General features: G+C 39.9%; 1 protein-coding gene and 1 long non-coding RNA gene across 7 annotated transcripts in view; one reads left to right on the forward strand and one right to left on the reverse strand.

The window, feature by feature from the left end:
- The window catches only part of LOC127368340 (NACHT, LRR and PYD domains-containing protein 3), a 78039-nt gene extending 57135 nt beyond the window's left edge, over positions 1 to 20904 (forward strand). Inside the window, exons 1-9 of one of the 6 annotated variants that reach the window (XM_051409021.1) lie at positions 10523 to 10663; positions 12670 to 13523; positions 14492 to 14789; positions 14954 to 16745; positions 16856 to 17029; positions 17283 to 17456; positions 17999 to 18172; positions 18265 to 18311; positions 18851 to 20904. In XM_051409021.1, the coding sequence (XP_051264981.1) occupies positions 13449 to 13523; positions 14492 to 14789; positions 14954 to 16745; positions 16856 to 17029; positions 17283 to 17456; positions 17999 to 18172; positions 18265 to 18311; positions 18851 to 19440 (3324 nt within the window). In that variant the 5' untranslated portion in view covers positions 10523 to 10663; positions 12670 to 13448 and the 3' untranslated portion in view covers positions 19441 to 20904. Of the gene's footprint in view, positions 1 to 10522; positions 10664 to 12669; positions 13524 to 13931; positions 14790 to 14953; positions 16746 to 16855; positions 17030 to 17282; positions 17457 to 17998; positions 18173 to 18264; positions 18312 to 18850 lie in introns of those variants that run through there. The other 5 variants (XM_051409022.1, XM_051409024.1, XM_051409025.1 and 2 more) reach the window with 5 other exon arrangements.
- Positions 3188 to 6509, reverse strand: LOC127368425 (uncharacterized). Its single transcript, XR_007885770.1, has 2 exons — positions 5373 to 6509; positions 3188 to 3527 (listed from the first exon to the last, which is right to left on the reverse strand). It is a non-coding gene; the product is annotated as an uncharacterized LOC127368425 (long non-coding RNA).
- Positions 20905 to 21622: the final 718 nt, after the last annotated feature.

Raw genomic sequence — 21622 nt, forward strand, 5'->3', positions numbered from 1 at the left:
AAGGTTGGAGCAACGTAACAGGCAGCAAGCAGCTTTCGCGCATGCGCACTTAAGATCAGTAATCAATTAATCAATTTGTTGATGAACTGATCATTAATCCCCTGACTGTAATATTAGTTCATTGTTGTCTAAAATTCAGTTTTACAATCATTTTAATATGTAAACAAACAATCGATCAGTTCATTATGAAAATAATTGATCAAATTGATTAGTAGTATAATTATTATAAGAGTTCAAGATTTATTTATAAAAACCTAAAATGATCATATTCAAATAATATTGATTTTAAAATTCAGATTTTCCTTCCAAATGAGAAGAAAATAAAGGATTGAATTATTAATTAATTAACAACAAACTCTGTAATAATAATAATAATAATAATAATAATAATAATAAACATGTTAAAACGTTTAAAGACAAAAACTCATTCAAACAAACAAAAATCTAACAGTTAAGAATCACACTTTTATTTTGAAGGCTGACGTCCTGGTACCGGAAGTGTGTTCCTGGTGCTGAGTGCTGACCTGACTCACCTGTCTGTCTCTCCCACAGGAACACCGAGGCCCCGCCTTCCTGCACCGGAAACGCTCTGGACACATGACGTCAGGCCGTGATTGACAGGAGCCGGGAGAGACTGGTACCGCCCCTCCAACCGGTGACATCATCAGTGACATCATCACAGAATACTAAAGAGTCTGTTTACTGAAACATATTGATTATAAGGTGGAATCGATCAATAAAGATATATTAACATATTGATTATTGATTGATTCCACCTTATAAAGATATATAAACATATTGATTATTGATCGATTCTACAAACAGATTTATTTATTAAAAAGATATATAAACATATTGATTATTGATCGATTCTACAAACAGATTTATTTATTATAAAGGTAAATAAACATATTGATTATTGATCGATTCCACCAACAGATTTATTTATTATAAAGATAAATAAACATATTGATTATTGATCGATTCTACAAACAGATTTATTTATCAAAAAGATATATAAACATATTGATTATTGATCGATTCTACAAACAGATTTATTTATTATAAAGGTAAATAAACATATTGATTATTGATCGATTCCACCAACAGATTTATTTATTATAAAGATAAATAAACATATTGATTATTGATCGATTCTACAAACAGATTTATTTATTATAAAGGTAAATAAACATATTGATTATTGATCGATTCTACAAACAGATTTATTTATTATAAAGGTAAATAAACATATTGATTATTGATCGATTCTACAAACAGATTTATTTATTATAAAGGTAAATAAACATATTGATTATTGATCGATTCCACCAACAGATTTATTTATTATAAAGATAAATAAACATATTGATTATTGATCGATTCCACAAACAGATTTATTTCTGTATTTCTGTGTCTGAGTGTAACTGAGGTTGAACAGTATGAATACTTTATTCGAAATATTGATTTATTGACAAAAAATAATAATAATCCTGTCTGTGTAATAATGTAAATATAATATCTGTCAGCATTATTTTGTGCAGCTGCTGCTTTCGACCACATGGTGGCGCTCATATGTTAATAAACTTCCTGACTGTTTAAATTGTGGAGTCACAACATTAATGAATGATACTTTTTATTAAAATCATTTCCTCATTATGAACATTAAAATATTGGAAATATAATCAATTATGATATTAATAAAACTGTAATAATAATAATAATAATAACAGTGAACAATAACAATGCATTTTAAATGATAAAAGTTTAATTGAAGTCACATTTCAAATAACGGATATTTACTTGCAGTATATTGTGGTATTACTTCTTTTTATTATTTAAAGTATTGATCACCTCCTCCTCCTCCTCCTCCTCCTCCTCCTTTTCCTCCTGTAATGGCAATTTTTAAGAACCTATACAACCTTTGACCTGGTCATTGTAAAACCATATGCAACTGTTAAAGAGGATATTATATGCATATAACCTTTAGCCCTGTTTCTACCTACACTCTATGTCCAGGTAAACAGCGGGATGTTGAGACTTCACTAAGAAGGACATGATCATCTCACCACACTATCTGTCTGTTTACTGTCCCACAACTCAGGAATGTGTCTCTGTGTTAGAGTGACGCTCCAGCAGGGATAAAACCATACTGCTTCTGCCAATCGGGGCTCTTCGGACTTTCACATACGAGAGTGTGTGACGGTTGCATTGAGACCATTCATGGATGACTTGAATAAAACCTTACAGAAAGACAAGATCATACTTTGCATACTTTTTTAAACAAATTGCCACCACATTCCTCCTCCAGGTCTGTCTGTTGTCAGTCTTCATTCCTTCTTCAGATCAGGTTTCAGATGAACTTCCACTGAAATCTGTGACAAGAATCTCCTCAGGGAAAACGACACAGTAAGGAGCTGTTAACAGATTTTATTGATAAATAAAGAGCCGCCATCTTTAATACCCACAATCCATCACCTGAAATCGAACCAAACACCAAATTGTCATCAACTAGTAGAACATATATTTGTCATATTTAAAGCTTATGTATGTAACATTGAACTGTAGCTAACAGCGCCACCAGTGGCCGTTCAGTGAACTGCAGTCAGCATCCTGTTGCATCATCCTGGGCATCGGCCAACAGAGACAAACACTGAACGCTGTAAAATAACTGACAATCATATTTAGAATAACGTTTCTATCTGCAATGTTCCTATATTTTATTTGGACCGTTAGCTCCATGCTAATAACTAGCTCGCCGTTTACAAATCAGCCAACACCACGAAGCAACCAACACCAGACCACACCGCACAGCCAAGATACAGTTGGACAACCCCAGTTAGCTTAGCTACATTAGCTAGCTGGATGCACCTGCCTCACATCATTCTTGGCTAGTAGAAAGCTATCGTTAGGTTTGTATTGTATTGTACATAATTTAACATTAGCAAGCAAGCTAACGTTACTCAGCTAACAGCACAATATGTTCCACATGCTTAGCAGTAATGTAAGCTTTGACTTTGGACTCTATGTTGTGGTGGGTGTCGGTTGTTTGTAGACGTTAGCGGACTCCATTTATAAGCTAACGTTAGCTAGCGTTGCCCACTGTTGGCACTGTAGGGAACCTTTGACCCTCATCCCTACATAGAAACACATAGAAATCAGTCCACAGGCAGCAGAGGAACAAAGCTATGCTACAATACACGTTTTATTGGACACTATGATACAGATATCCTTCATACCTGCGACAGATCCTCTCAGGTAACAGAACATAATCAACTTTATATTCAGTTCAGGTGTTTGCTGAATATGTAATATTCAACACAGTTATAGGTCAGACTGAGGCAGGTATAACATCATCCAGGTGAACATTTGATCAAACATGTTTCAGGTCACAAAAACATGTCTCAAGACACAGATATGTTCTATATGTTATGCAGATGATACCCAGTTATATCTATCGATCAAGCCCAATGAAATCAATTATCTAAATTACAAACATGTCTTAAGGACATAAAATCCTGGATGAGCTGCAAATTTCTGATGTTCAAAGAAAACTCTTCTTGTACTTGGCCCCAAACACCTTAGAGACTCATTGTCTAAAGATATAGTCACTCTAGATGGCATTAACTTGGCCTCTAGCACCACTGTCAGGAATCTTGGAGTTATCTTTGATCAGGATTTGTCTTTTAACTCCCACATAAAGCAGACCTCTAGGACTGCCTTCTTTCATTTACGTAATATTACAAAAATTAGACACATACTATCACAGACAGATGCAGAAAAACTAATCCATGCATTTGTTACTTCAAGGCTGGATCACTGCAACTCTTTATTATCAGGTTGCCCCAATTAGTCCATTAAAACGCTCCAATTAATTCAGAACGCTGCAGCACGAGTACTGACAGGAACTAGAAAAAGAGATCACATCTCTCCTGTACTAGCTTCTCTGCACTGGCTCCCTGTAAAATGTAGAATAGAATTTAAAATCCTCCTCCTCACCTATAAAGCTCTTCATGGTCAGGCCCCTTCATATCTTAAAGAGCTCATAGTACCCTATTACCCCTCTAGAACACTACGTTCTCTGAATGCTGGGCTACTTGTGGTTCCTATAGTCTCTAAAAGTAGAACAGGAGTCGGGGTCTGTCCGAGGTTTCTGCCTCTTAAAAGGAAGTTTTTCCTTGCCACAAGGTCTTGCTCATGGTGGTACTGTTGGGTCTCTGTAATTAATGTTTTAAAGAGTTCGATCTAGACCTGCTCTATTTGAAAAGTGTCCTGAAATAACTTCTGTTATGAAAAATAAAACAGAATTGAATATGAAGATATTTATTGTGAGGTTGTGGATGTGTTTGTCATTAATGCGGTTTCTGTCGGTCCGGTTCCTCCACTCTGTCTGATCTCTGCAGATAGTTCACTTCGTTTTCCACTGAATTACCTCCAGACAGGAAGTCGCCTCCTCTTTTATTTCTCAGGAACTTCTGTCTTAAAACACATCAGCGCCCAACCGATCAATCAGCACTACTGGCTCCTGTTTGTTCACACAACCAACATATATATATATATATATATATATATATATATATATATAATAGTTTAATAATCTGGATTATAATAAGAAGTTAGGTCTAGACCTGCTCCATTTCAAAAGTGTCCTGAGATAACTTCTGTTATGAATTGGCGCTATACAAATAAAACGGAATTGAATTTGAATTTAATTTAATTAAGATTACATTCTCAATCAATAATCTGGATTAAGATCAACCTCCATTCTCAGTAGTGTTAAGTTTTTTTATTGCCATGCATTTTGCAAGGTAAGAGAACTCCCAAGGTGCACTGAGGGTCAAGAACACATTTTCAATCAATAATCTGGATTAAGATCAACCTCCATTCTCAATCAATAATCTGGATTAAGAACACATTCTCAATCAATAATCAGGATTAAGATCGACCCCCATTCCCAATCAGTAATCCAGATTAAGATCAGCCTCCATTCTCGATCAATAATCTGGATTAAGATCAACCTCGATTCCCAATCAGTAATCCAGATTAAGATCAACCTCCATTCTCAATCAATAATCTGGATTAAGATCAACCTCCATTCCCAATCAGTAATCCGGATCAAGATCACATTCTCAATCAATAATCTGGATTAAGATCACATTCAAAGTTAGTCATGGAGTTCCACAAGGTTCTGTACTTGGACCAATACTATTTACTTTATATATGCTCCCTTTAGGCAACATTATTAGGAATCACTCCATTAACTTTCACTGTTATGCAGATGATACGCAGTTATATCTATCAATCAAACCCAATGAAATTAATCAATTATCTAAATTACAAACATGTCTTAAGGACATAAAATCCTGGATGACCTGCAATTTTCTGATGTTAAACTCAGAAAAAACCGAAATTCTTGTTCTTGGCCCCAAAAACCTTAGAGACTCATTGTCTAAAGATATAGTCACTCTAGATGGCATTAACTTGGCCTCTAGCACCACTGTCAGGAATCTTGGAGTTATCTTTGATCAGGATTTGTCATTTAACTCCCACATAAAGCAGACCTCTAGGACTGCCTTCTTTCATTTACGTAATATTAGAAAAATTAGACACATACTATCACAGACAGATGCAGAAAAACTAATCCATGCATTTGTTACTTCAAGGCTGGATTACTGCAACTCTTTATTATCAGGTTGCCCCAATAAGTCCATTAAAACGCTCCAATTAATTCAGAACGCTGCAGCACGAGTACTGACAGGAACTAGAAAAAGAGATCACATCTCTCCTGTACTAGCTACTCTGCATTGGCTCCCTATTAAATGTAGAATTGAATTTAAAATACTCCTCCTCACCTATAAAGCTCTTCATGGTCAGGCCCCTTCATATCTTAAAGAGCTCATAGTACCCTATTACCCCACTAGAACACTATGTTCTCTGAATGCTGGGCTACTTGTGGTTCCTATAGTCTCTAAAAGTAGAACAGGAGCCAGAGCCTTCAGTTACCAAGCTCCTCTCCTGTGGAACCAGCTTCCAGTTGTGGTTTGGGAGGCAGACACCCTCACCACATTCAAGAGTAGGCTTAAGACATTCCTCTTTGATAAAGCTTATAGTTAGGGCTGGATCAGGTGAGTCCTGAACCATCCCTTAGTTATGCTGCTATAGGCCTAGACTATCGGGGGATTTCCCATGGTGCACTGAGCTCCTCTCTTCCTCTCTCTTTCTGCACTCATTCATGTCCCATTAATGCATGTTACTAACTCCACTTCTTCCCCGGAGTTCTTGTGCTTTCTCGTCTCGCAGGTTCTCATGGATCCTGGTGGAGCCTCCTGCCATGGTCCTGCTTGACTGCCATTGCCAATACTGTTGTTGCTGTGCACCTGTCTGTCTGTCTGTCGCTCTCTCTCTCTCTCTCTCTCTCTCTCTCTCTCTCTCTCACCCCAACTGGTCGAGACAGACAACCACCCACCTAGAGCCGGAGGATCTGTCCTAGGTTTCTGCCTTTTAACAGGCAGTTTTTCCCTTGCCCTTGTCGCCAAGTGCTTGCTCATGGTGGTACTGTTGGGTCTCTGTAATTAATGTTAAAGAGTTCGGTCTAGACCTGCTCTATTTGAAAAGTGTCCTGAGATAACTTCTGTTATGAATTGGCGCTATACAAATAAAATTGAATTGAATTGAATTCTCAATCAGTAAATGTTGGTATAAAGCAGCAGTTCCCAACCTGAGACCCCATTACAGGTACAAGAGCAGTACTCAGTAGTATTCAATTCAATAAAATTGTATTTGTATAGCAAGACAGACAGAGAGACAGACAGAGAGGGAGAGACAGAGAGAGAAACAGAGAGAGACAGACAGACAGACAGACAGACAGACAGACAGACAGACAGACAGGCAGGCAGACAGGTGCACAGCAACAACAGTAGCAACAACTGCGCTAATAGTAGTGACTGATGATTCAATTCAATTCAATTCACTTTTATTTGTATAGCGCTAATTCATAACAGAAGTTATCTCAGGACACTTTTCAAATAGAGCAGGTCTAGACCGAACTCTTTAAAACATTAATTACAGAGACCCAACAGTACCACCATGAGCAAGACCTTGGAGACAACGGCAAGGAAACACTGCCTGTTAAAAGGCAGAAACCTAGGACAGATCCTCCGGCTCTAGGTGGGTGGTCGTCTGTCTCGACCAGTTGGGGTAGAGAGAGAGAGAGAGAGAGAGAGAGAGAGCGAGAGACAGACAGACAGACAGGTGCACAGCAACAACAGTATTGGCAATGGCAATCTAGCAGGACCATGGCAGGAGGCTCCACCAGGATCCATGAGAACCTGCGAGACGAGAAAGCACAAGAACTCCGGGGAAGAAGTGAAGTTAGTAACATGCATTAATGGAACATGAATGAGTGCAGAAAGAGAGAGGAAGAGAGGAGCTCAGTGCACCATGGGAAATCCCCCGATAGTCTAGGCCTATAGCAGCATAACTAAGGGATGGTTCAGGACTCACCTGATCCAGCCCTAACTATAAGCTTTATCAAAGAGGAATGTCTTAAGCCTACTCTTGAATGTGGAGAGGGTGTCTGCCTCCCGAACCACAACTGGAAGCTGGTTCCACAGGAGAGGAGCTTGGTAACTGAAGGCTCTGGCTCCTGTTCTACTTTTAGAGACTATAGGAACCACAAGTAGCCCAGCATTCAGAGAACGTAGTGTTCTAGAGGGGTAATAGGGTGATGATGAACATGAAAAAAATGACGATGACGACAACGATGGGGGACAATGAGCAGTGACAATAATAATAATAGTATCTGTAATAATTGAGCATAGCGTTAGTTCAGGCAGGGCACGAAGTCAGGCTTAGCTTTCAGTTACAGCTATATCATACAAGCACAGCTAGTCATAAATATACATCAGCTGATTCCTCTAAGCTTCCCATTGGATACCATACACAGTCAGCTGACAGCTCACCTGATTTCCTCAAGCATCCAATTGGCAAACATCATGCACGGCGCCTTATTTAAGCTTCTTTAGCCTGCCTGCCTATCTCTGCTGCTCCCTCTACAAGCCTTTTGCACCCACCTCCACCCCAGCTCCTCCTTTTTATGTTGTTTCTAATTAATCAATGTCATTTTCTGATTGCCATTGATGCTGCTCTGTTCTGTACCCTGGGGGGTCTCTGCTGCCGCTCTCCTTGTCTTAAACTTTTCCATGTATGCACATGGAAGGGCAGGGAGGTGTGCTCTCCCTGCCTTAAGGTTTTCCACGTAGGCACGCGGAAGGACAAGGAGGTCCCAGAACAGAGCCATACCGCCAAATGTAAATTCTGCTTGGGATATAAGATATTTTGACGAAAGTGGTCCTGACTGAAATAATAATAGTAATATATATATAAATTGTGAGTTAGGGTTAGGGTTTATTATCGAGTGAGTGGGTGAGTAAGTGAGTGAGTGGGTGAGTGTAGAGTGCAGTATTATAAGTAGTATTAGTACATTCAGGTTTTCCAGCTGTGGATCAGAAACTCGTCTGACTGGTTGAAATTTGATCGTCTGATTCTTCAGAAGCGACTGCAGGAAGTTACACAGTGAAAAATAAACTCTTTGTCCTTTAATAACCTCATTGATTGAGTGATTGATTCATTGATGGTTTAGACCGTGTATGATTCCATATTTCAGAGTGGACAGTACCACTGACACACACTGACAGCAGTGCTGATATCTGATCACTGATCAATAACAGTCTGACAACAGAAAGAAAGGTAATGGAGAGAGAGGGAGAGAGGAGAGAGAGAGGGAGAGAGAGAGGGAGGGAGAGAGAGGGAGGGAGAGAGAGACAGAGAGAAAGAAGGAAAGAGAGAGAGAGAGGGAGAGTCTGTTACTGTCTGTAGCTGTCTGTTACTCTCTGTAACTGTCTGTACCTGTCTGTTACTGTCTGTAGCTGTCTGTAACTGTCTGTAGCTGTCTGTAACTGTCTGTAGCTGTCTGTTACTCTCTGTAACTGTCTGTTACTGTCTGTAACTGTCTGTTACTATCTGTAACTGTCTGTACCTGTCTGTTACTGTCTGTAGCTGTCTGTTACTCTCTGTAACTGTCTGTACCTGTCTGTTACTGTCTGTAGCTGTCTGTAACTGTCTGTAGCTGTCTGTAACTGTCTGTAGCTGTCTGTTACTCTCTGTAACTGTCTGTTACTGTCTGTAACTGTCTGTTACTATCTGTAACTGTCTGTACCTGTCTGTTACTGTCTGTAGCTGTCTGTAACTGTCTGTAGCTGTCTGTTACTCTCTGTAACTGTCTGTTACTGTCTGTAACTGTCTGTAACTGTCTGTTACTCTCTCTAACTGTCTGTTACTGTCTGTAACTGTCTGTAGCTGTCTGTTACTGTCTGTAACTGTCTGTTACTGTCTGTTACTGTCTTTAACTGTCTGTAACTGTCTGTTACTGTCTGTAACTGTCTGTTACTGTCTGTTACTGTCTGTAGCTGTCTGTTACTGTCTGTTACTGTCTGTAACTGTCTGTAGCTGTCTGTTACTGTCTGTTACTGTCTGTAGCTGTCTGTAGCTGTCTGTTACTTTCTGTTACGGTCTGTTACTGTCTGTAACTGTCTGTTACTATCTGTAACTGTCTGTAGCTGTCTGTTGCTGTCTGTTACTGTCTGTAACTGTCTGTAGCTGTCTGTTACTGTCTGTTGCTGTCTGTAGCTGTCTGTAACTGTCTGTAGCTGTCTGTTACTGTCTGTTACTGTCTGTAGCTGTCTGTTACTGTCTGTTACTGTCTGTAGCTGTCTGTAGCTGTCTGTTACTGTCTGTAGCTGTCTGTAGCTGTCTGTTACTGTCTGTAACTGTCTGTAGCTGTCTGTTACTGTCTGTAACTGTCTGTAGCTGTCTGTTACTGTCTGTAGCTGTCTGTAGCTGTCTGTTACTGTCTGTTACTGTCTGTAGCTGTCTGTAACTGTCTGTAGCTGTCTGTTACTGTCTGTTACTGTCTGTAGCTGTCTGTAACTGTCTGTAGCTGTCTGTTACTGTCTGTTACTGTCTGTAACTGTCTGTTACTGTCTGTTACTGTCTGTAACTGTCTGTTACTGTCTGTTACTGTCTGTAGCTGTCTGTTACTGTCTGTTACTGTCTGTAACTGTCTGTAGCTGTCTGTTACTGTCTGTTACTGTCTGTAGCTGTCTGTAACTGTCTGTAGCTGTCTGTTACTGTCTGTTACTGTCTGTAACTGTCTGTTACTGTCTGTTACTGTCTGTAGCTGTCTGTTACTGTCTGTTACTGTCTGTAACTGTCTGTTACTCTCTGTAACTGTAACGGCTGTTACAATAATAAATGATTACAGACCGCAGTAGACAGGTAGAATAACTCTGCTCTGGCTCCCTCACTGGTTTCTGGTAAAACAATGTACACATTTTCTAAATGAGACCAAACTGCATCTAGCAGCAGCAAACTCATAATCAATCAATAATAAATCAATAATAAATCAATAATGAATCAATAATGAATGAAATGTTTTTGCTCTGATTCCACAGAAGGATTCTCATTACAGGAAGTTAAATCAACCTCTACTCACATTGAAGCCCCGCCTCCTGCTCAGACCCTCCGTTGGGTTCCAACAGGTGAGCAGACGTCAGACAGACTGAGAGCTTCAGAGAGTCAGTGATTCCTGCAGAGGAGCACAAAGGTAAGAACTGCTCACCTGTACACCTGTATGCCACCTATATACCTATATACCTATACACCTGTACACCTATATACCGTTATACCTATACACCTGTACACCTATATACCGTTATACCTATACACCTGTACACCTGTACACCTATATACCTATACACCTGTACACCTATATACCGTTATACCTATATCCCTGTACACCTGTACACCTGTATACCTGTATACCTGTATGCCTCTGTACACCTGTATACCGATGTACCTGTATACCTGTATGAAAGGATCAGTCAGAAAGCTGAAACATAAACAACTATTATTGTAAGTTTAAGTCTTTCATCCAGAATCAGAATCTGGTTTTCACAATAAAAGCACAAATATAAAACTATAAAACTGATGTAGAAATCAGACGTAGAAGATAAATATGTTAAATATGTGGAACATGAGGAAGCCGTTGTTGCTCTGAGGCTGTTTGTGTTGGCGTTCATTCAATCTGATAAAATCACTGAGAATATTTCTGCTCCTTTAGTTTGAATCAACAACCATAAATGACTCCAGTCCCTATTATTCTATTCTATTAGGGTGAGTTCATGAACTGCATTAGACTGTGGGACATTTTAACAACATCAAAGATGATAAATATTAATAAGAATAAAAGAGTAAAAGAGTAAATACGAACAAACTCTTATTCCACATCTTACATTTGTCTGTCTTAAGTCCACAGTTGGTTTCTTGCTCAGTCTGACTGATTATGTTCACTCCACTGTGATAGCCATTTAAGAGACAGATATTTGTACCATATTATAATACAGTTCACAGTGAGAACAGCAGATTTTACTGAAGGTAAAGCAGACATTTAAAGATAAATCACAACTTCCTCATCAGTGAAATAATACACATTTGAAATACTTTATCAGAATCAGAATACTTATTAATCCTAGCGGGAAACTGGTTGCGTTCAGTTGCTCAGGTTGCTAAACAAAGACATAAGAATAGAAATAATAATAAGAACCTTAAAATATGTACATTATATTAAAATATATTACAAAAACATATATATAAAATAGAAACGTAGAACATAAGAGGGTGTAAAAATATACAGGTATATTTATGTAAATAATTTATCTCCTGTTCTGAGCTGTCAGTCTGTGGGAGAGAAACCGGCCTCTGGTAAACGTTCCCTATGCATCCAGTGCAGCTCGATGGCTCCACCCAATGGCCTCCTGCTGTCACTGTCTGCTTCTGTATGGTAGCAGTCTTTATTTAACATGATTTGTTTTATTTCAGCTTCCTATCAAATATGTTCAAATGTATTTAACTAAAACAGGAGAAAAGTACAGAAAACAACTTACTGAGCATTGTATCAGTCAGTGTGTGTGAGATTATTTACAGCATCCTGCTGGAAGTGGACCAATCAATGCCAGGAACCAGAGTCCACTTCAACACTTCCTGTTTCCTGCTTTGTGTTTGTTTGTTCCACGCCTACATTGAAATATGGGATGTGTTTTTGTGGTGTCGAGTGGCTCTGATGGAGCGTACTGAAATCATAATACGTTCACGATAACAATCACTGTGGAAGGCGGATGAATGATGATGGTTTTCTGATTGTTATTCTCTCTCCTCTGTACACATCAGCACATGCCAATTGCGCTACAACAACATTAAAGAAAAAATGCAAAAATGATTATTTGTAGAAGAGAGTTGTGGGCATACCTTATTTAAAAAGGCCGCTCACATCGACCTCCTTTCTGTGACGCAAACAGGTTAATCACCATGTCAAACTCCACACTGCTGTACCTCACCATCAGCTCACCTTTCAGTTTCTCCCTGCAGATCACTGGCTAATGTGCACATGCAAAGACAACAAGTGCCTGGCTTTCCCAAAGCGCACTGTGCGGCTACTGACACATTATCAGAGCGCTGCATCCTGCGCGGCGTTACAGCGGCTGCAGTGGCTGCAGCTGTGTCTCGTTTTGAGAGAATCTAAGACTTGTACTTTGCAACCTGTGTGTTTGACAGGTAATCGGCTGATTGACTGTCTAAAAGAGAGAACTGGTCACCGCTGGAGTGAAGTGGGAGATTCATCGGACCCCACAGGGCGAGCTCATGTCCCCCACAAAATGTAATACAGTCAACAATCCATGATAGTGAATGCCTGTTTTTCCTTACCAGCTCATTGTGTCTCTGTACAGGATGCAGTGACTCTCATTAAGCCGACAGGGGATGTTCACTTTACCCAGCAATGACAACTTTACACTATTTCCAATGTGGCTCATGCTGCATTCCTAATTTTGTCGGATAAATGTTTCAAATCCACAATTCCTTGTTGGGTCCAAGCCGTGTCTCCTCCAAAAAGCAAACATGGGAAACAGAAAAGTGAATTCCTAGCTACACTTGCTGTTAGCCAGTCCGTTAGCTGAAACCACGTAACACAAAATTACGTCATTACGTTTGTCCTTTTGTGTTATTTGAACATCGTTTGGATGATGTGTTCCAATCTCTGTACTTCCAATTTTTCCTCCAAAGACTTCAAAGAAAATTGATTAGAAAGTAAATAATCCACCTTGTTCATGTTCATGCTAACAACAACAGTACAGCAACAACAGTAGCAACAACTACACTAATAGTAGTGACTGATGATGATGAACATGAAGAAGATGATGATGATGACGATGACAACAACGATGGGGGACAATGAGCAGTGACAATAGTAATAATAGTATCTGTTGTAATAATAATAGAAACAATAATAATAACAATAACATCAGTGATATTAGCAATGGCAGTCAAGCAGGACCATGGCAGGAGGCTCCACCAGGATCGATAAGAACCTGCGAGGCGAGAAAGCACAAGAACTCCGGGGAAGAAGTGAAGTTAGTAACATGCATTAATGGGACATGAATGAGTGCAGAAAGAGATAGAGGAAGAGAGGAGCTCAGTGCACCATGGGAAATCCCCCAATAGTCTAGGCCTATAGCAGTATAACTAAGGGATGGTTCAGGACTCACCTGATCCAGCCCTAACTATAAGCTTTATCAAAGAGGAATGTCTTAAGCCTACTCTTGAATGTGGTGAGGGTGTCTGCCTCCCGAACCACAACTGGAAGCTGGTTCCACAGGAGAGGAGCTTGGTAACTGAGGGCTCTGGCTCCTGTTCTACTTTTAGAGACTATAGGAACCACAAGTAGCCCAGCATTCAGAGAACGTAGTGTTCTAGAGGGGTAATAGGGTACTATGAGCTCTTTAAGATATGAAGGGGCCTGACCATGAAGAGCTTTATAGGTGAGGAGGAGGATTATAAATTCTATTCTAAATTTTACAGGGAGCCAGTGCAGAGAAGCTAATACAGGAGAGATGTGATCTCTTTTCCTAGTTCCTGTCAGTACTTTACTATACTTTACTATACTATACTATACTGTGTTGTGCTGTGCTGTACTAAACTATACTATACAGTACAGTCTTGGGAGATTTTTTGGGATTGTTGCAGCCTAAAATGCCTGATTTCACAGCACACAACATTTTTTACAATGAAGTTGAAAATGAATTTTTTTTGTATATTTCATTACAAATCAAAGGTAACTTGTTCCTGTGAGAATACAATTGCTAGATTAGAGGAGAAATGTGAAGCATTTTCATCACAACAAGAAACAAAGTAGTGAGTTTGGTGAAAGTGAAAGAATTGCAATGTCACGCAGAATTTACGGGGATTGGTTAAATTTGTGATCGCAACTTCCTGGAGGCACTATGTATAGATCAAAAAAGTAATGTGAGACAGTCAAAAAACAGTAGTGTGAGAAAGAAAAGATGATGATGAGACATTCTCAGATTTTCTTTGATTTTAGCAGGAATATAAGATGTCTACACCGACACGTGAAGAGCAGCTCCTGAGAGCACTGAAGGATCTAGGAGATGATGAGCTAAAAGAGTTCAAGTGGTACCTGCAAAAGTCGGAGGTCCTGGAACGCTTCCCAATAATCCCAAGGAGCCGTCTAGATAAAGCAGACCGGCCAGATACAGTTGATCAGATGCTACAGACCTACTGTGAGAACACTCTGGAAGTGACCAAAAAGGTTTTAAGGAAGCTAGACAGGAATGATCTAGTGCGGATTTTATCAGACCCAAACTCAGAACCAGTAACAGGTAAGTCGTGGGATGATTAAATCAACAACAATCTTCATGTAAGATAGATAGATAGATAGATAGATACTTTATTTATCCCGATGGAAATTCAAGAAGAATATTAGTCACGGAGGATTTACCGAAAGCATCCTCTCACAAATGTCATATGTTCTTTGTTCTTTCAGAGGAATTTGCTGAGTGCCAGAAAAATCTAAAATCCAACCTGATGAAAAAGTTTGAGAGTTCATCTGAGAACCTTAAAAAAAGAGGAAAATCTAAAGTTCAAGATGATATCTACACAGAAATCTACCTGACAATAGAAGACAGTACAGAGGTCAACATGGTACATGAGATCATACAAATTGAAACAGCATCCAGGAAACCAGTCAGAACAGACAAAATGATGAGATATGAAGACATCTTTAAAGCTTCACCTGGAAGAGATGAACCAATCAGAACAGTGATGACAAAGGGAGTGGCTGGCATTGGGAAAACAGTCTTAACACAGAAGTTCACTCTGGACTGGGCTGAAGACAAAGCCAACCAGGACATACAGTTCATATTTCCATTCACTTTCAGAGAGCTGAATGTGCTGAAAGAGAAAAAGTACAGCTTGGTGGAACTTGTTCATCTCTTCTTTACTGAAACCAAAGAAGCAGGAATCTGCAGGTTTGAAGAGTTCCAGGTTGTGTTCATCTTTGACGGTCTGGATGAGTGTCGACTTCCTCTGGACTTCCACAACACTGAGATCCTGACTGATGTTACAGAGTCCACCTCAGTGGATGTGCTGCTGACAAACCTCATTAGGGGGAAACTGCTTCCCTCTGCTCGCCTCTGGATAACCACACGACCTGCAGCAGCCAATCAGATCCCTCCTGAGTGTGTTGAAAAGCTGACAGAAGTCAGAGGGTTCACTGATCCTCAAAAACTGGACTATTTTCAAAAGAAATGCAAAGATGAGAAGCTTGTCGGCAGAATCATCTCCAACATCAAGACATCACAAAGCCTCCACATCATGTGCCACATCCCAGTCTTCTGCTGGATCACTGCTACAGTTTTGGAGGATGTGTTCAAAACCAGAGAAGGAGGAGAGCTGCCCAAGACCCTGACTGAGATGTACATCCACTTCCTGTTTGTGCAGTCCAAACTGAAGAACATCAAGTATAACAAAGGAGCTGAGACAGAGCCACAGTGGAATCCAGCAAACAAGGAGATGATTCAGTCACTGGGAAAACTGGCTTTTGAGCAGCTGCAGAAAGGCAACCTCATCTTCTATGAATCAGACCTGACAGAGTGTGGCATCAATATCAGAGCTGCCTCAGTGTACTCAGGAGTGTTCACACAGATCTTTAAAGAGGAGAGAGGACTGTACCAGGACAAGGTCTTCTGCTTCGTCCATCTGAGTGTTCAGGAGTTTCTGGCTGCTCTTTATGTCCATCTGACATTCATCAACTCTGGAGTCAATCTGCTGGCAGAAGAACAAACAACATCATGGATGTCTAAACTATCGCGGCGGAAATCAAATCTCTACCAGAGTGCTGTGGACAAGGCCTTACAGAGTCGAACTGGACACCTGGACTTGTTCCTCCGCTTCCTCCTGGGTCTTTCACTGGAGACCAATCAGACTCTCCTACGAGGTCTGCTGACACAGACAGGAAGTAGCTCACAGATCAATCAGGAAACAGTCCAGTACATCAAGAAGAAAATGAGCGAGAATCTGTCTCCAGAGAGCACCATCAATCTGTTCCACTGTCTGAATGAACTGAATGATCGTTCTCTAGTGGAGGAGATCCAACAGTCCCTGAGTTCAGGACGTCTCTCCACAGATAATCTCTCTCCTGCTCAGTGGTCAGCTCTGGCCTTCATCTTACTGTCATCAGAAGAAGATCTAGACGTGTTTGACCTGAAGAAATACTCTGCTTCAGAGGAGTCTCTTCTGAGACTGCTGCTAGTGGTCAAAGCCTCCAACAAAGCTGTGTAAGTGGATGGATCACTAGATTCCTAGTTACTACTTATGTACTAATTGAGTTTTAAAATACTTTTTAATAACTTTAAGATAAGAAATTAACCTTTATTTTTTGTTTCAGGCTGAGCTTCTGTAACCTCTCAGAGAGAACCTGTAAAGTTCTGTCTTCAGTTCTCAGTTCCCAATCCTCTAGTCTGAGAGAGCTGGACCTGAGTAACAATGACTTGCAGGATTCAGGAGTAAAGCTGCTTTCTGCTGGACTTGAGAATCCACACTGTACTCTGGAACATCTCAGGTCAGGTCCATCTGAGTGTTCATAAATTGTTTGTAAATTGTGATGCTCTAAACGCTTGTCCTGTTTGCCACTAGTCCACTTGCATTAAATATCATATTTAGCTTAAGTCGAACTTGAGTGTGAACTTGGTGGCTCACTCTGTAGCTGATGTGGGTTTGAAGGGTTTGCACAGATCTCTCTCTTTACGCTGACTTTCAAATAGATTTCCAGCAACGTATTCTTCTTTTAACATATTACTGATCTTTGTCTTCAGGCTGAGCGGCTGTAACTTGTCATGGAGAAGCTGTGAAACTCTGTCTTCAGTTCTCAGCTGCAAGACCTCCAGTCTCAGACAGCTGGATGTGAGTAACAATGAACTGCAGGATTCAGGAGTTCAGCTTCTATCTGCTGGACTGGAAAGTCTACAGTGTACACTGGAAACTCTCAGGTCAGTAATGATGATGATGATAATGTTAATCCTGTATTATCTTTATATTATTATCAGCAAATCCCACAAAGAGACCAGAATCAACCTACGCTTATTCTACTGTCTTTGTACCCACAGAAAGGGTATCTATAGAGTACACTTTTTCAGTTTGGGTAACATATTCCTCATGTAACAATTTAAACACTGTTCACTGCTTAAGAGGTAGCTAATTCAGCTGGAGTTGAAGACAGGGAATGGAGACAGTGTCAGCTAATTAGTGTTGTTTGCTTTCTGTGTTTTCTGTGTTTTGAATTGTTTATGCATGGCAGTGGAGTTCCCATTCGAAACTGTGATTGTCACAGTTGTGTTACCAACTTTCTGCTGTAAGATTTCTATCAATAAGATTATTTGTGACTATTTAATTATTTTGAAGATTGTTACCGATGTCTGTTTGGCTAATTAAAACGAACCCCTTCAAATACACCATAAAACTGAGCAGATAATTTATTCACTATTTTGTGTTGCTGATTTGCTTGTGACTGAATTTTCTCAACTTATTTCAGTCTGTCAGGTTGTCTGATCACAGAGGAAGGCTGTGCTTCTCTGGCCTCAGCTCTGAGCTCCAACCCCTCCCATCTGAGAGAGCTGGACCTGACCTACAACCATCCAGGAGACTCAGGAGTGGCTCTACTGTCTGCTGGAGTGGAGGATCCACACTGGAGACTGGAGACACTTAAGTACTGTTTCTGTCTCATTCTGAACAGAAAATTATTCAGATTCTGTAATTGTACTTTGTCAAAGACAAACAGGTCTGTGTTTTTTCCTCCAGGGTGGACCATGGTGGAGAGCAGAGGTTAAAACCTGGTCTGAGGAAGTGTAAGTGACATTCACATTAATCTACTGAGACAGAAACCAAGTTTATAAAGCAGAGGGAGAAATCTACTCAGACTATGTTAAAGGATGAAGGCTGATTCATTATTTCTTACTCTGATAATGTAAATGTTAATTAATTGTCCAAAATCAAAAGTGTCCAGAGTCCTAGAGTTCAAAGTCCTAAGCAAGTCATAATTTGACCACTGCATAGTTTTTCTTCACAAATTAAATTGTCTTTGGTATAATTTTTTCCGGCTGGCGTTCAGTAAGGTTGCACTAACATTGTTCTGGTCACTCTTGTGCCAAGACCCGTTGACTTTGACCTTTCAGGAGAGTGGAGACAATGTTAGCAGCAAAGTTTCAGTCAACAGATTCATAACTTTAGAATTGGACCATGGACTGGTACATGGTACATTTAGATCCATCTAGAGCTCCGCACACTGATGTAGTCGCATGTATAACGTTAAAACCAACTTCAGACTTCAGTCAGAGAACCTGTCAGAGAAGATAACCTGCCGCTTGTGTCTTTCTATCTCCAACAGTTGCTTGTGAATTGGAGATGGATGCAAACACTGCACACAGAAACCTGAAACTCTCCGACAACAACAGGAAGGTCAAGGTGGTAAGAGAGGAGCAGCCATATCCTGATCATCCAGAGAGGTTTGACTGCTGCTGCTGGCAGCTGCTGTGCAGAAGTGGTCTGACTGGGCGCTGTTACTGGGAGGTGGAGAGGGAAGGAAGTGTGGTCATAGCAGTGACTTACAAAAGAATCAGCAGGAGGGGGAAGAGTGCAGACTGCAGGCTCGGCTGGAATGATCAGTGCTGGAGTCTGATCTGCACTGAGGAGGATTATTCTTTCTGGCACAACAAGAGAGTCGTCACTATCCCTTTCTCAAAGTTCTCCTCCCCCTACTCCTCCTCCTACTCCCCCTCTTTCTCTTCCTCCTCTGGTAGAGTAGCAGTGTATGTGGACTGTCCTGCTGGCACTCTGTCCTTTTACAGAGTCTCCTCTGACACACTGATCCACCTCCACACCTTCTACACCACATTCACTGAACCTGTCTACCCTGCCTTCGGGTTTGGGTTTGGGTGCTGGTCTTATGACGCCTCAGTGTCTCTATGTAACCTGTAGGAGTCTCCACACACACTCACTGCAGACTGAAAATGCCGCTCACACACACATCAAACTTTTAAATTAAATATGACTGCAGACGGTCCAGTTAGCAACAATAAATACGTAACATCCAGTTAGACTTAAATAAAGCTTGCATGGTTATTGTTGTACATTTTGGTTAGGTTTAGGAAAAGATTGTAAGTTACATCACATATCCAATGTAACTTAAGTATGTTCACAAAAGTCAACCAACTGAAACAGAAGCCTCCTGAGTCTGAGCCATCCACCACTTCCATATGTGGTCTTTCTGTAGGGTCGGCTGTATCTTGGAGGTAGAGCGTGTTATCCACTAATCAGAATCATGAATGTTAGTTTCTGTTGTCGTAGGCTGTAGTGTAAAAGCGATTTGAGTGGTCGGAAGACTAGAAGGGAAACTATCCAAGTACAGTACATTTTACCATTTCTCGCTCATTAAACCAGGTTACCTGACTTTGACGGCGGGTGTGTCCATGAACCATAAGCAAGAAGTAGAGTGTACCTTTATAACAATATACATCATCACATACACCGATCAGCAGTAACACTGTGAGCACTGGACTCCCTGACTGGTCCCAAACCAACAGACTGCTCTGCACTGTGTGTTCTGACCACTTTTGATAGGTACTGACAGACCGGGAACCTCCCACAAGAGCTGCAGGTTTGGAGATGTTCTGACCGAGTCGTCCATCACAATGTGGTTCTTGTCAAAGTGGATCAGATCCTCACGCTGCCCATTTTTTTCTGCTTCTAACACATCAACTCTGTTCACTGTCTGCCTGATATTGTAAAGTTAGTATGTGCTTTTACTGATGGTTGTCAGACTGTGAGAACTGAGTGGAGCAGCATTCTGTTAAAACAGATATTTCTTTTTATATTTTTTATTATTTTTAACTGTATCTCTGAGTAAAAACTGCTCCAGGTCACAAAGATTTTACACATTATTAATCAAAGTTTTTGTTGTTGTGTTTGCTCATTATTAATTGATTATTGTAGGTAGGACACATGAAACCCTCTGCTGTCTCCATCTGGACTAAGTCATAAATAATCCTCAGAGTTTCAGTATGAACTTATTTGTTATAATGTTAGTTAACAGACAATAATATTCCTGTTTTAATCTAGTGGGGCAGAAATTCAAATGGTTTAAATGTGATAGTGTTTTTTTTATAAGATTGGGTTAAATTCATATTTTATTTTGTGTGTGTTTTTATATATTGACACAAATATCAGGATATGTAATCTGCACTAAAGATTAATGGCTCTGCATGTTTGATGGTCAGAACTGCTGGTGGAGCACTTCCATCTTTTATCTGTTTCATTTATCATGTTTGTACTGGGTTTGTCTGTTGTCTGAGCTGTTTGTTGTTTTTATATTTTTGTTAAGAGGAATGTATTTTACTGCAAACCAAATCTACCTACAGGTACAAATAAAATAACCAAACAAAATTTGTATTTTTTCAAACTACAATAAGACCCTTTATGAGATATAATGTCAGTAGAAGAAACAGCAGAGCCAGTTTGGTTTGTGGTCTGAGGTTGAATGTGAGCCAGAGGTCTGAGGATCTTTTATCTGCTGACCTCCAGTGGTCAATACTGGAAAAACATCGACTACTTCAAGAACTATAAGAAATCATGATTTTCATATAATATTGCCATTACTAATAATATCATAATAATATCATACTTAACTAAATAATGCAGACAGCAGTTTCTATACACTTTATACCATCTTTGGTGTTCACAGCCAAACAATAAATGAAGCAACCCGCTCTCTTCTGCTCAACCTTTGACATTATTTATACCTAATAAAATACATTGACAGTATTGTATTTGTGTTCTAACTGCATATGATATATGTATATGTGTCAGAATCCAAACTGTCAGCATACATGAACAGCACCACCAGACCTGGGGTAAAAGTTATTTATTCAGGGTTATTACATTCTGGGTACTGCTTATTCTGATTGAGACAATAATGGCCCTTAAGGAGGATTTTATGTAATAAATAACATTTTAACAGCTTTAAAAATCTTTAAATGTCTGTATCCTGGAGGCCACATTGCCTGATATAAAACAGGATGATCGCATATACAGGAGCTTGGGTACAATTACATAGTTATACTTTTTAAAATCTTTAAAAAACTTTGAATACAAAATATGAAAG

Source organism: Dicentrarchus labrax, unplaced genomic scaffold (genome assembly GCF_905237075.1).
Source record: "Dicentrarchus labrax unplaced genomic scaffold, dlabrax2021, whole genome shotgun sequence".
Lineage (NCBI taxonomy): Eukaryota > Metazoa > Chordata > Actinopteri > Moronidae > Dicentrarchus > Dicentrarchus labrax.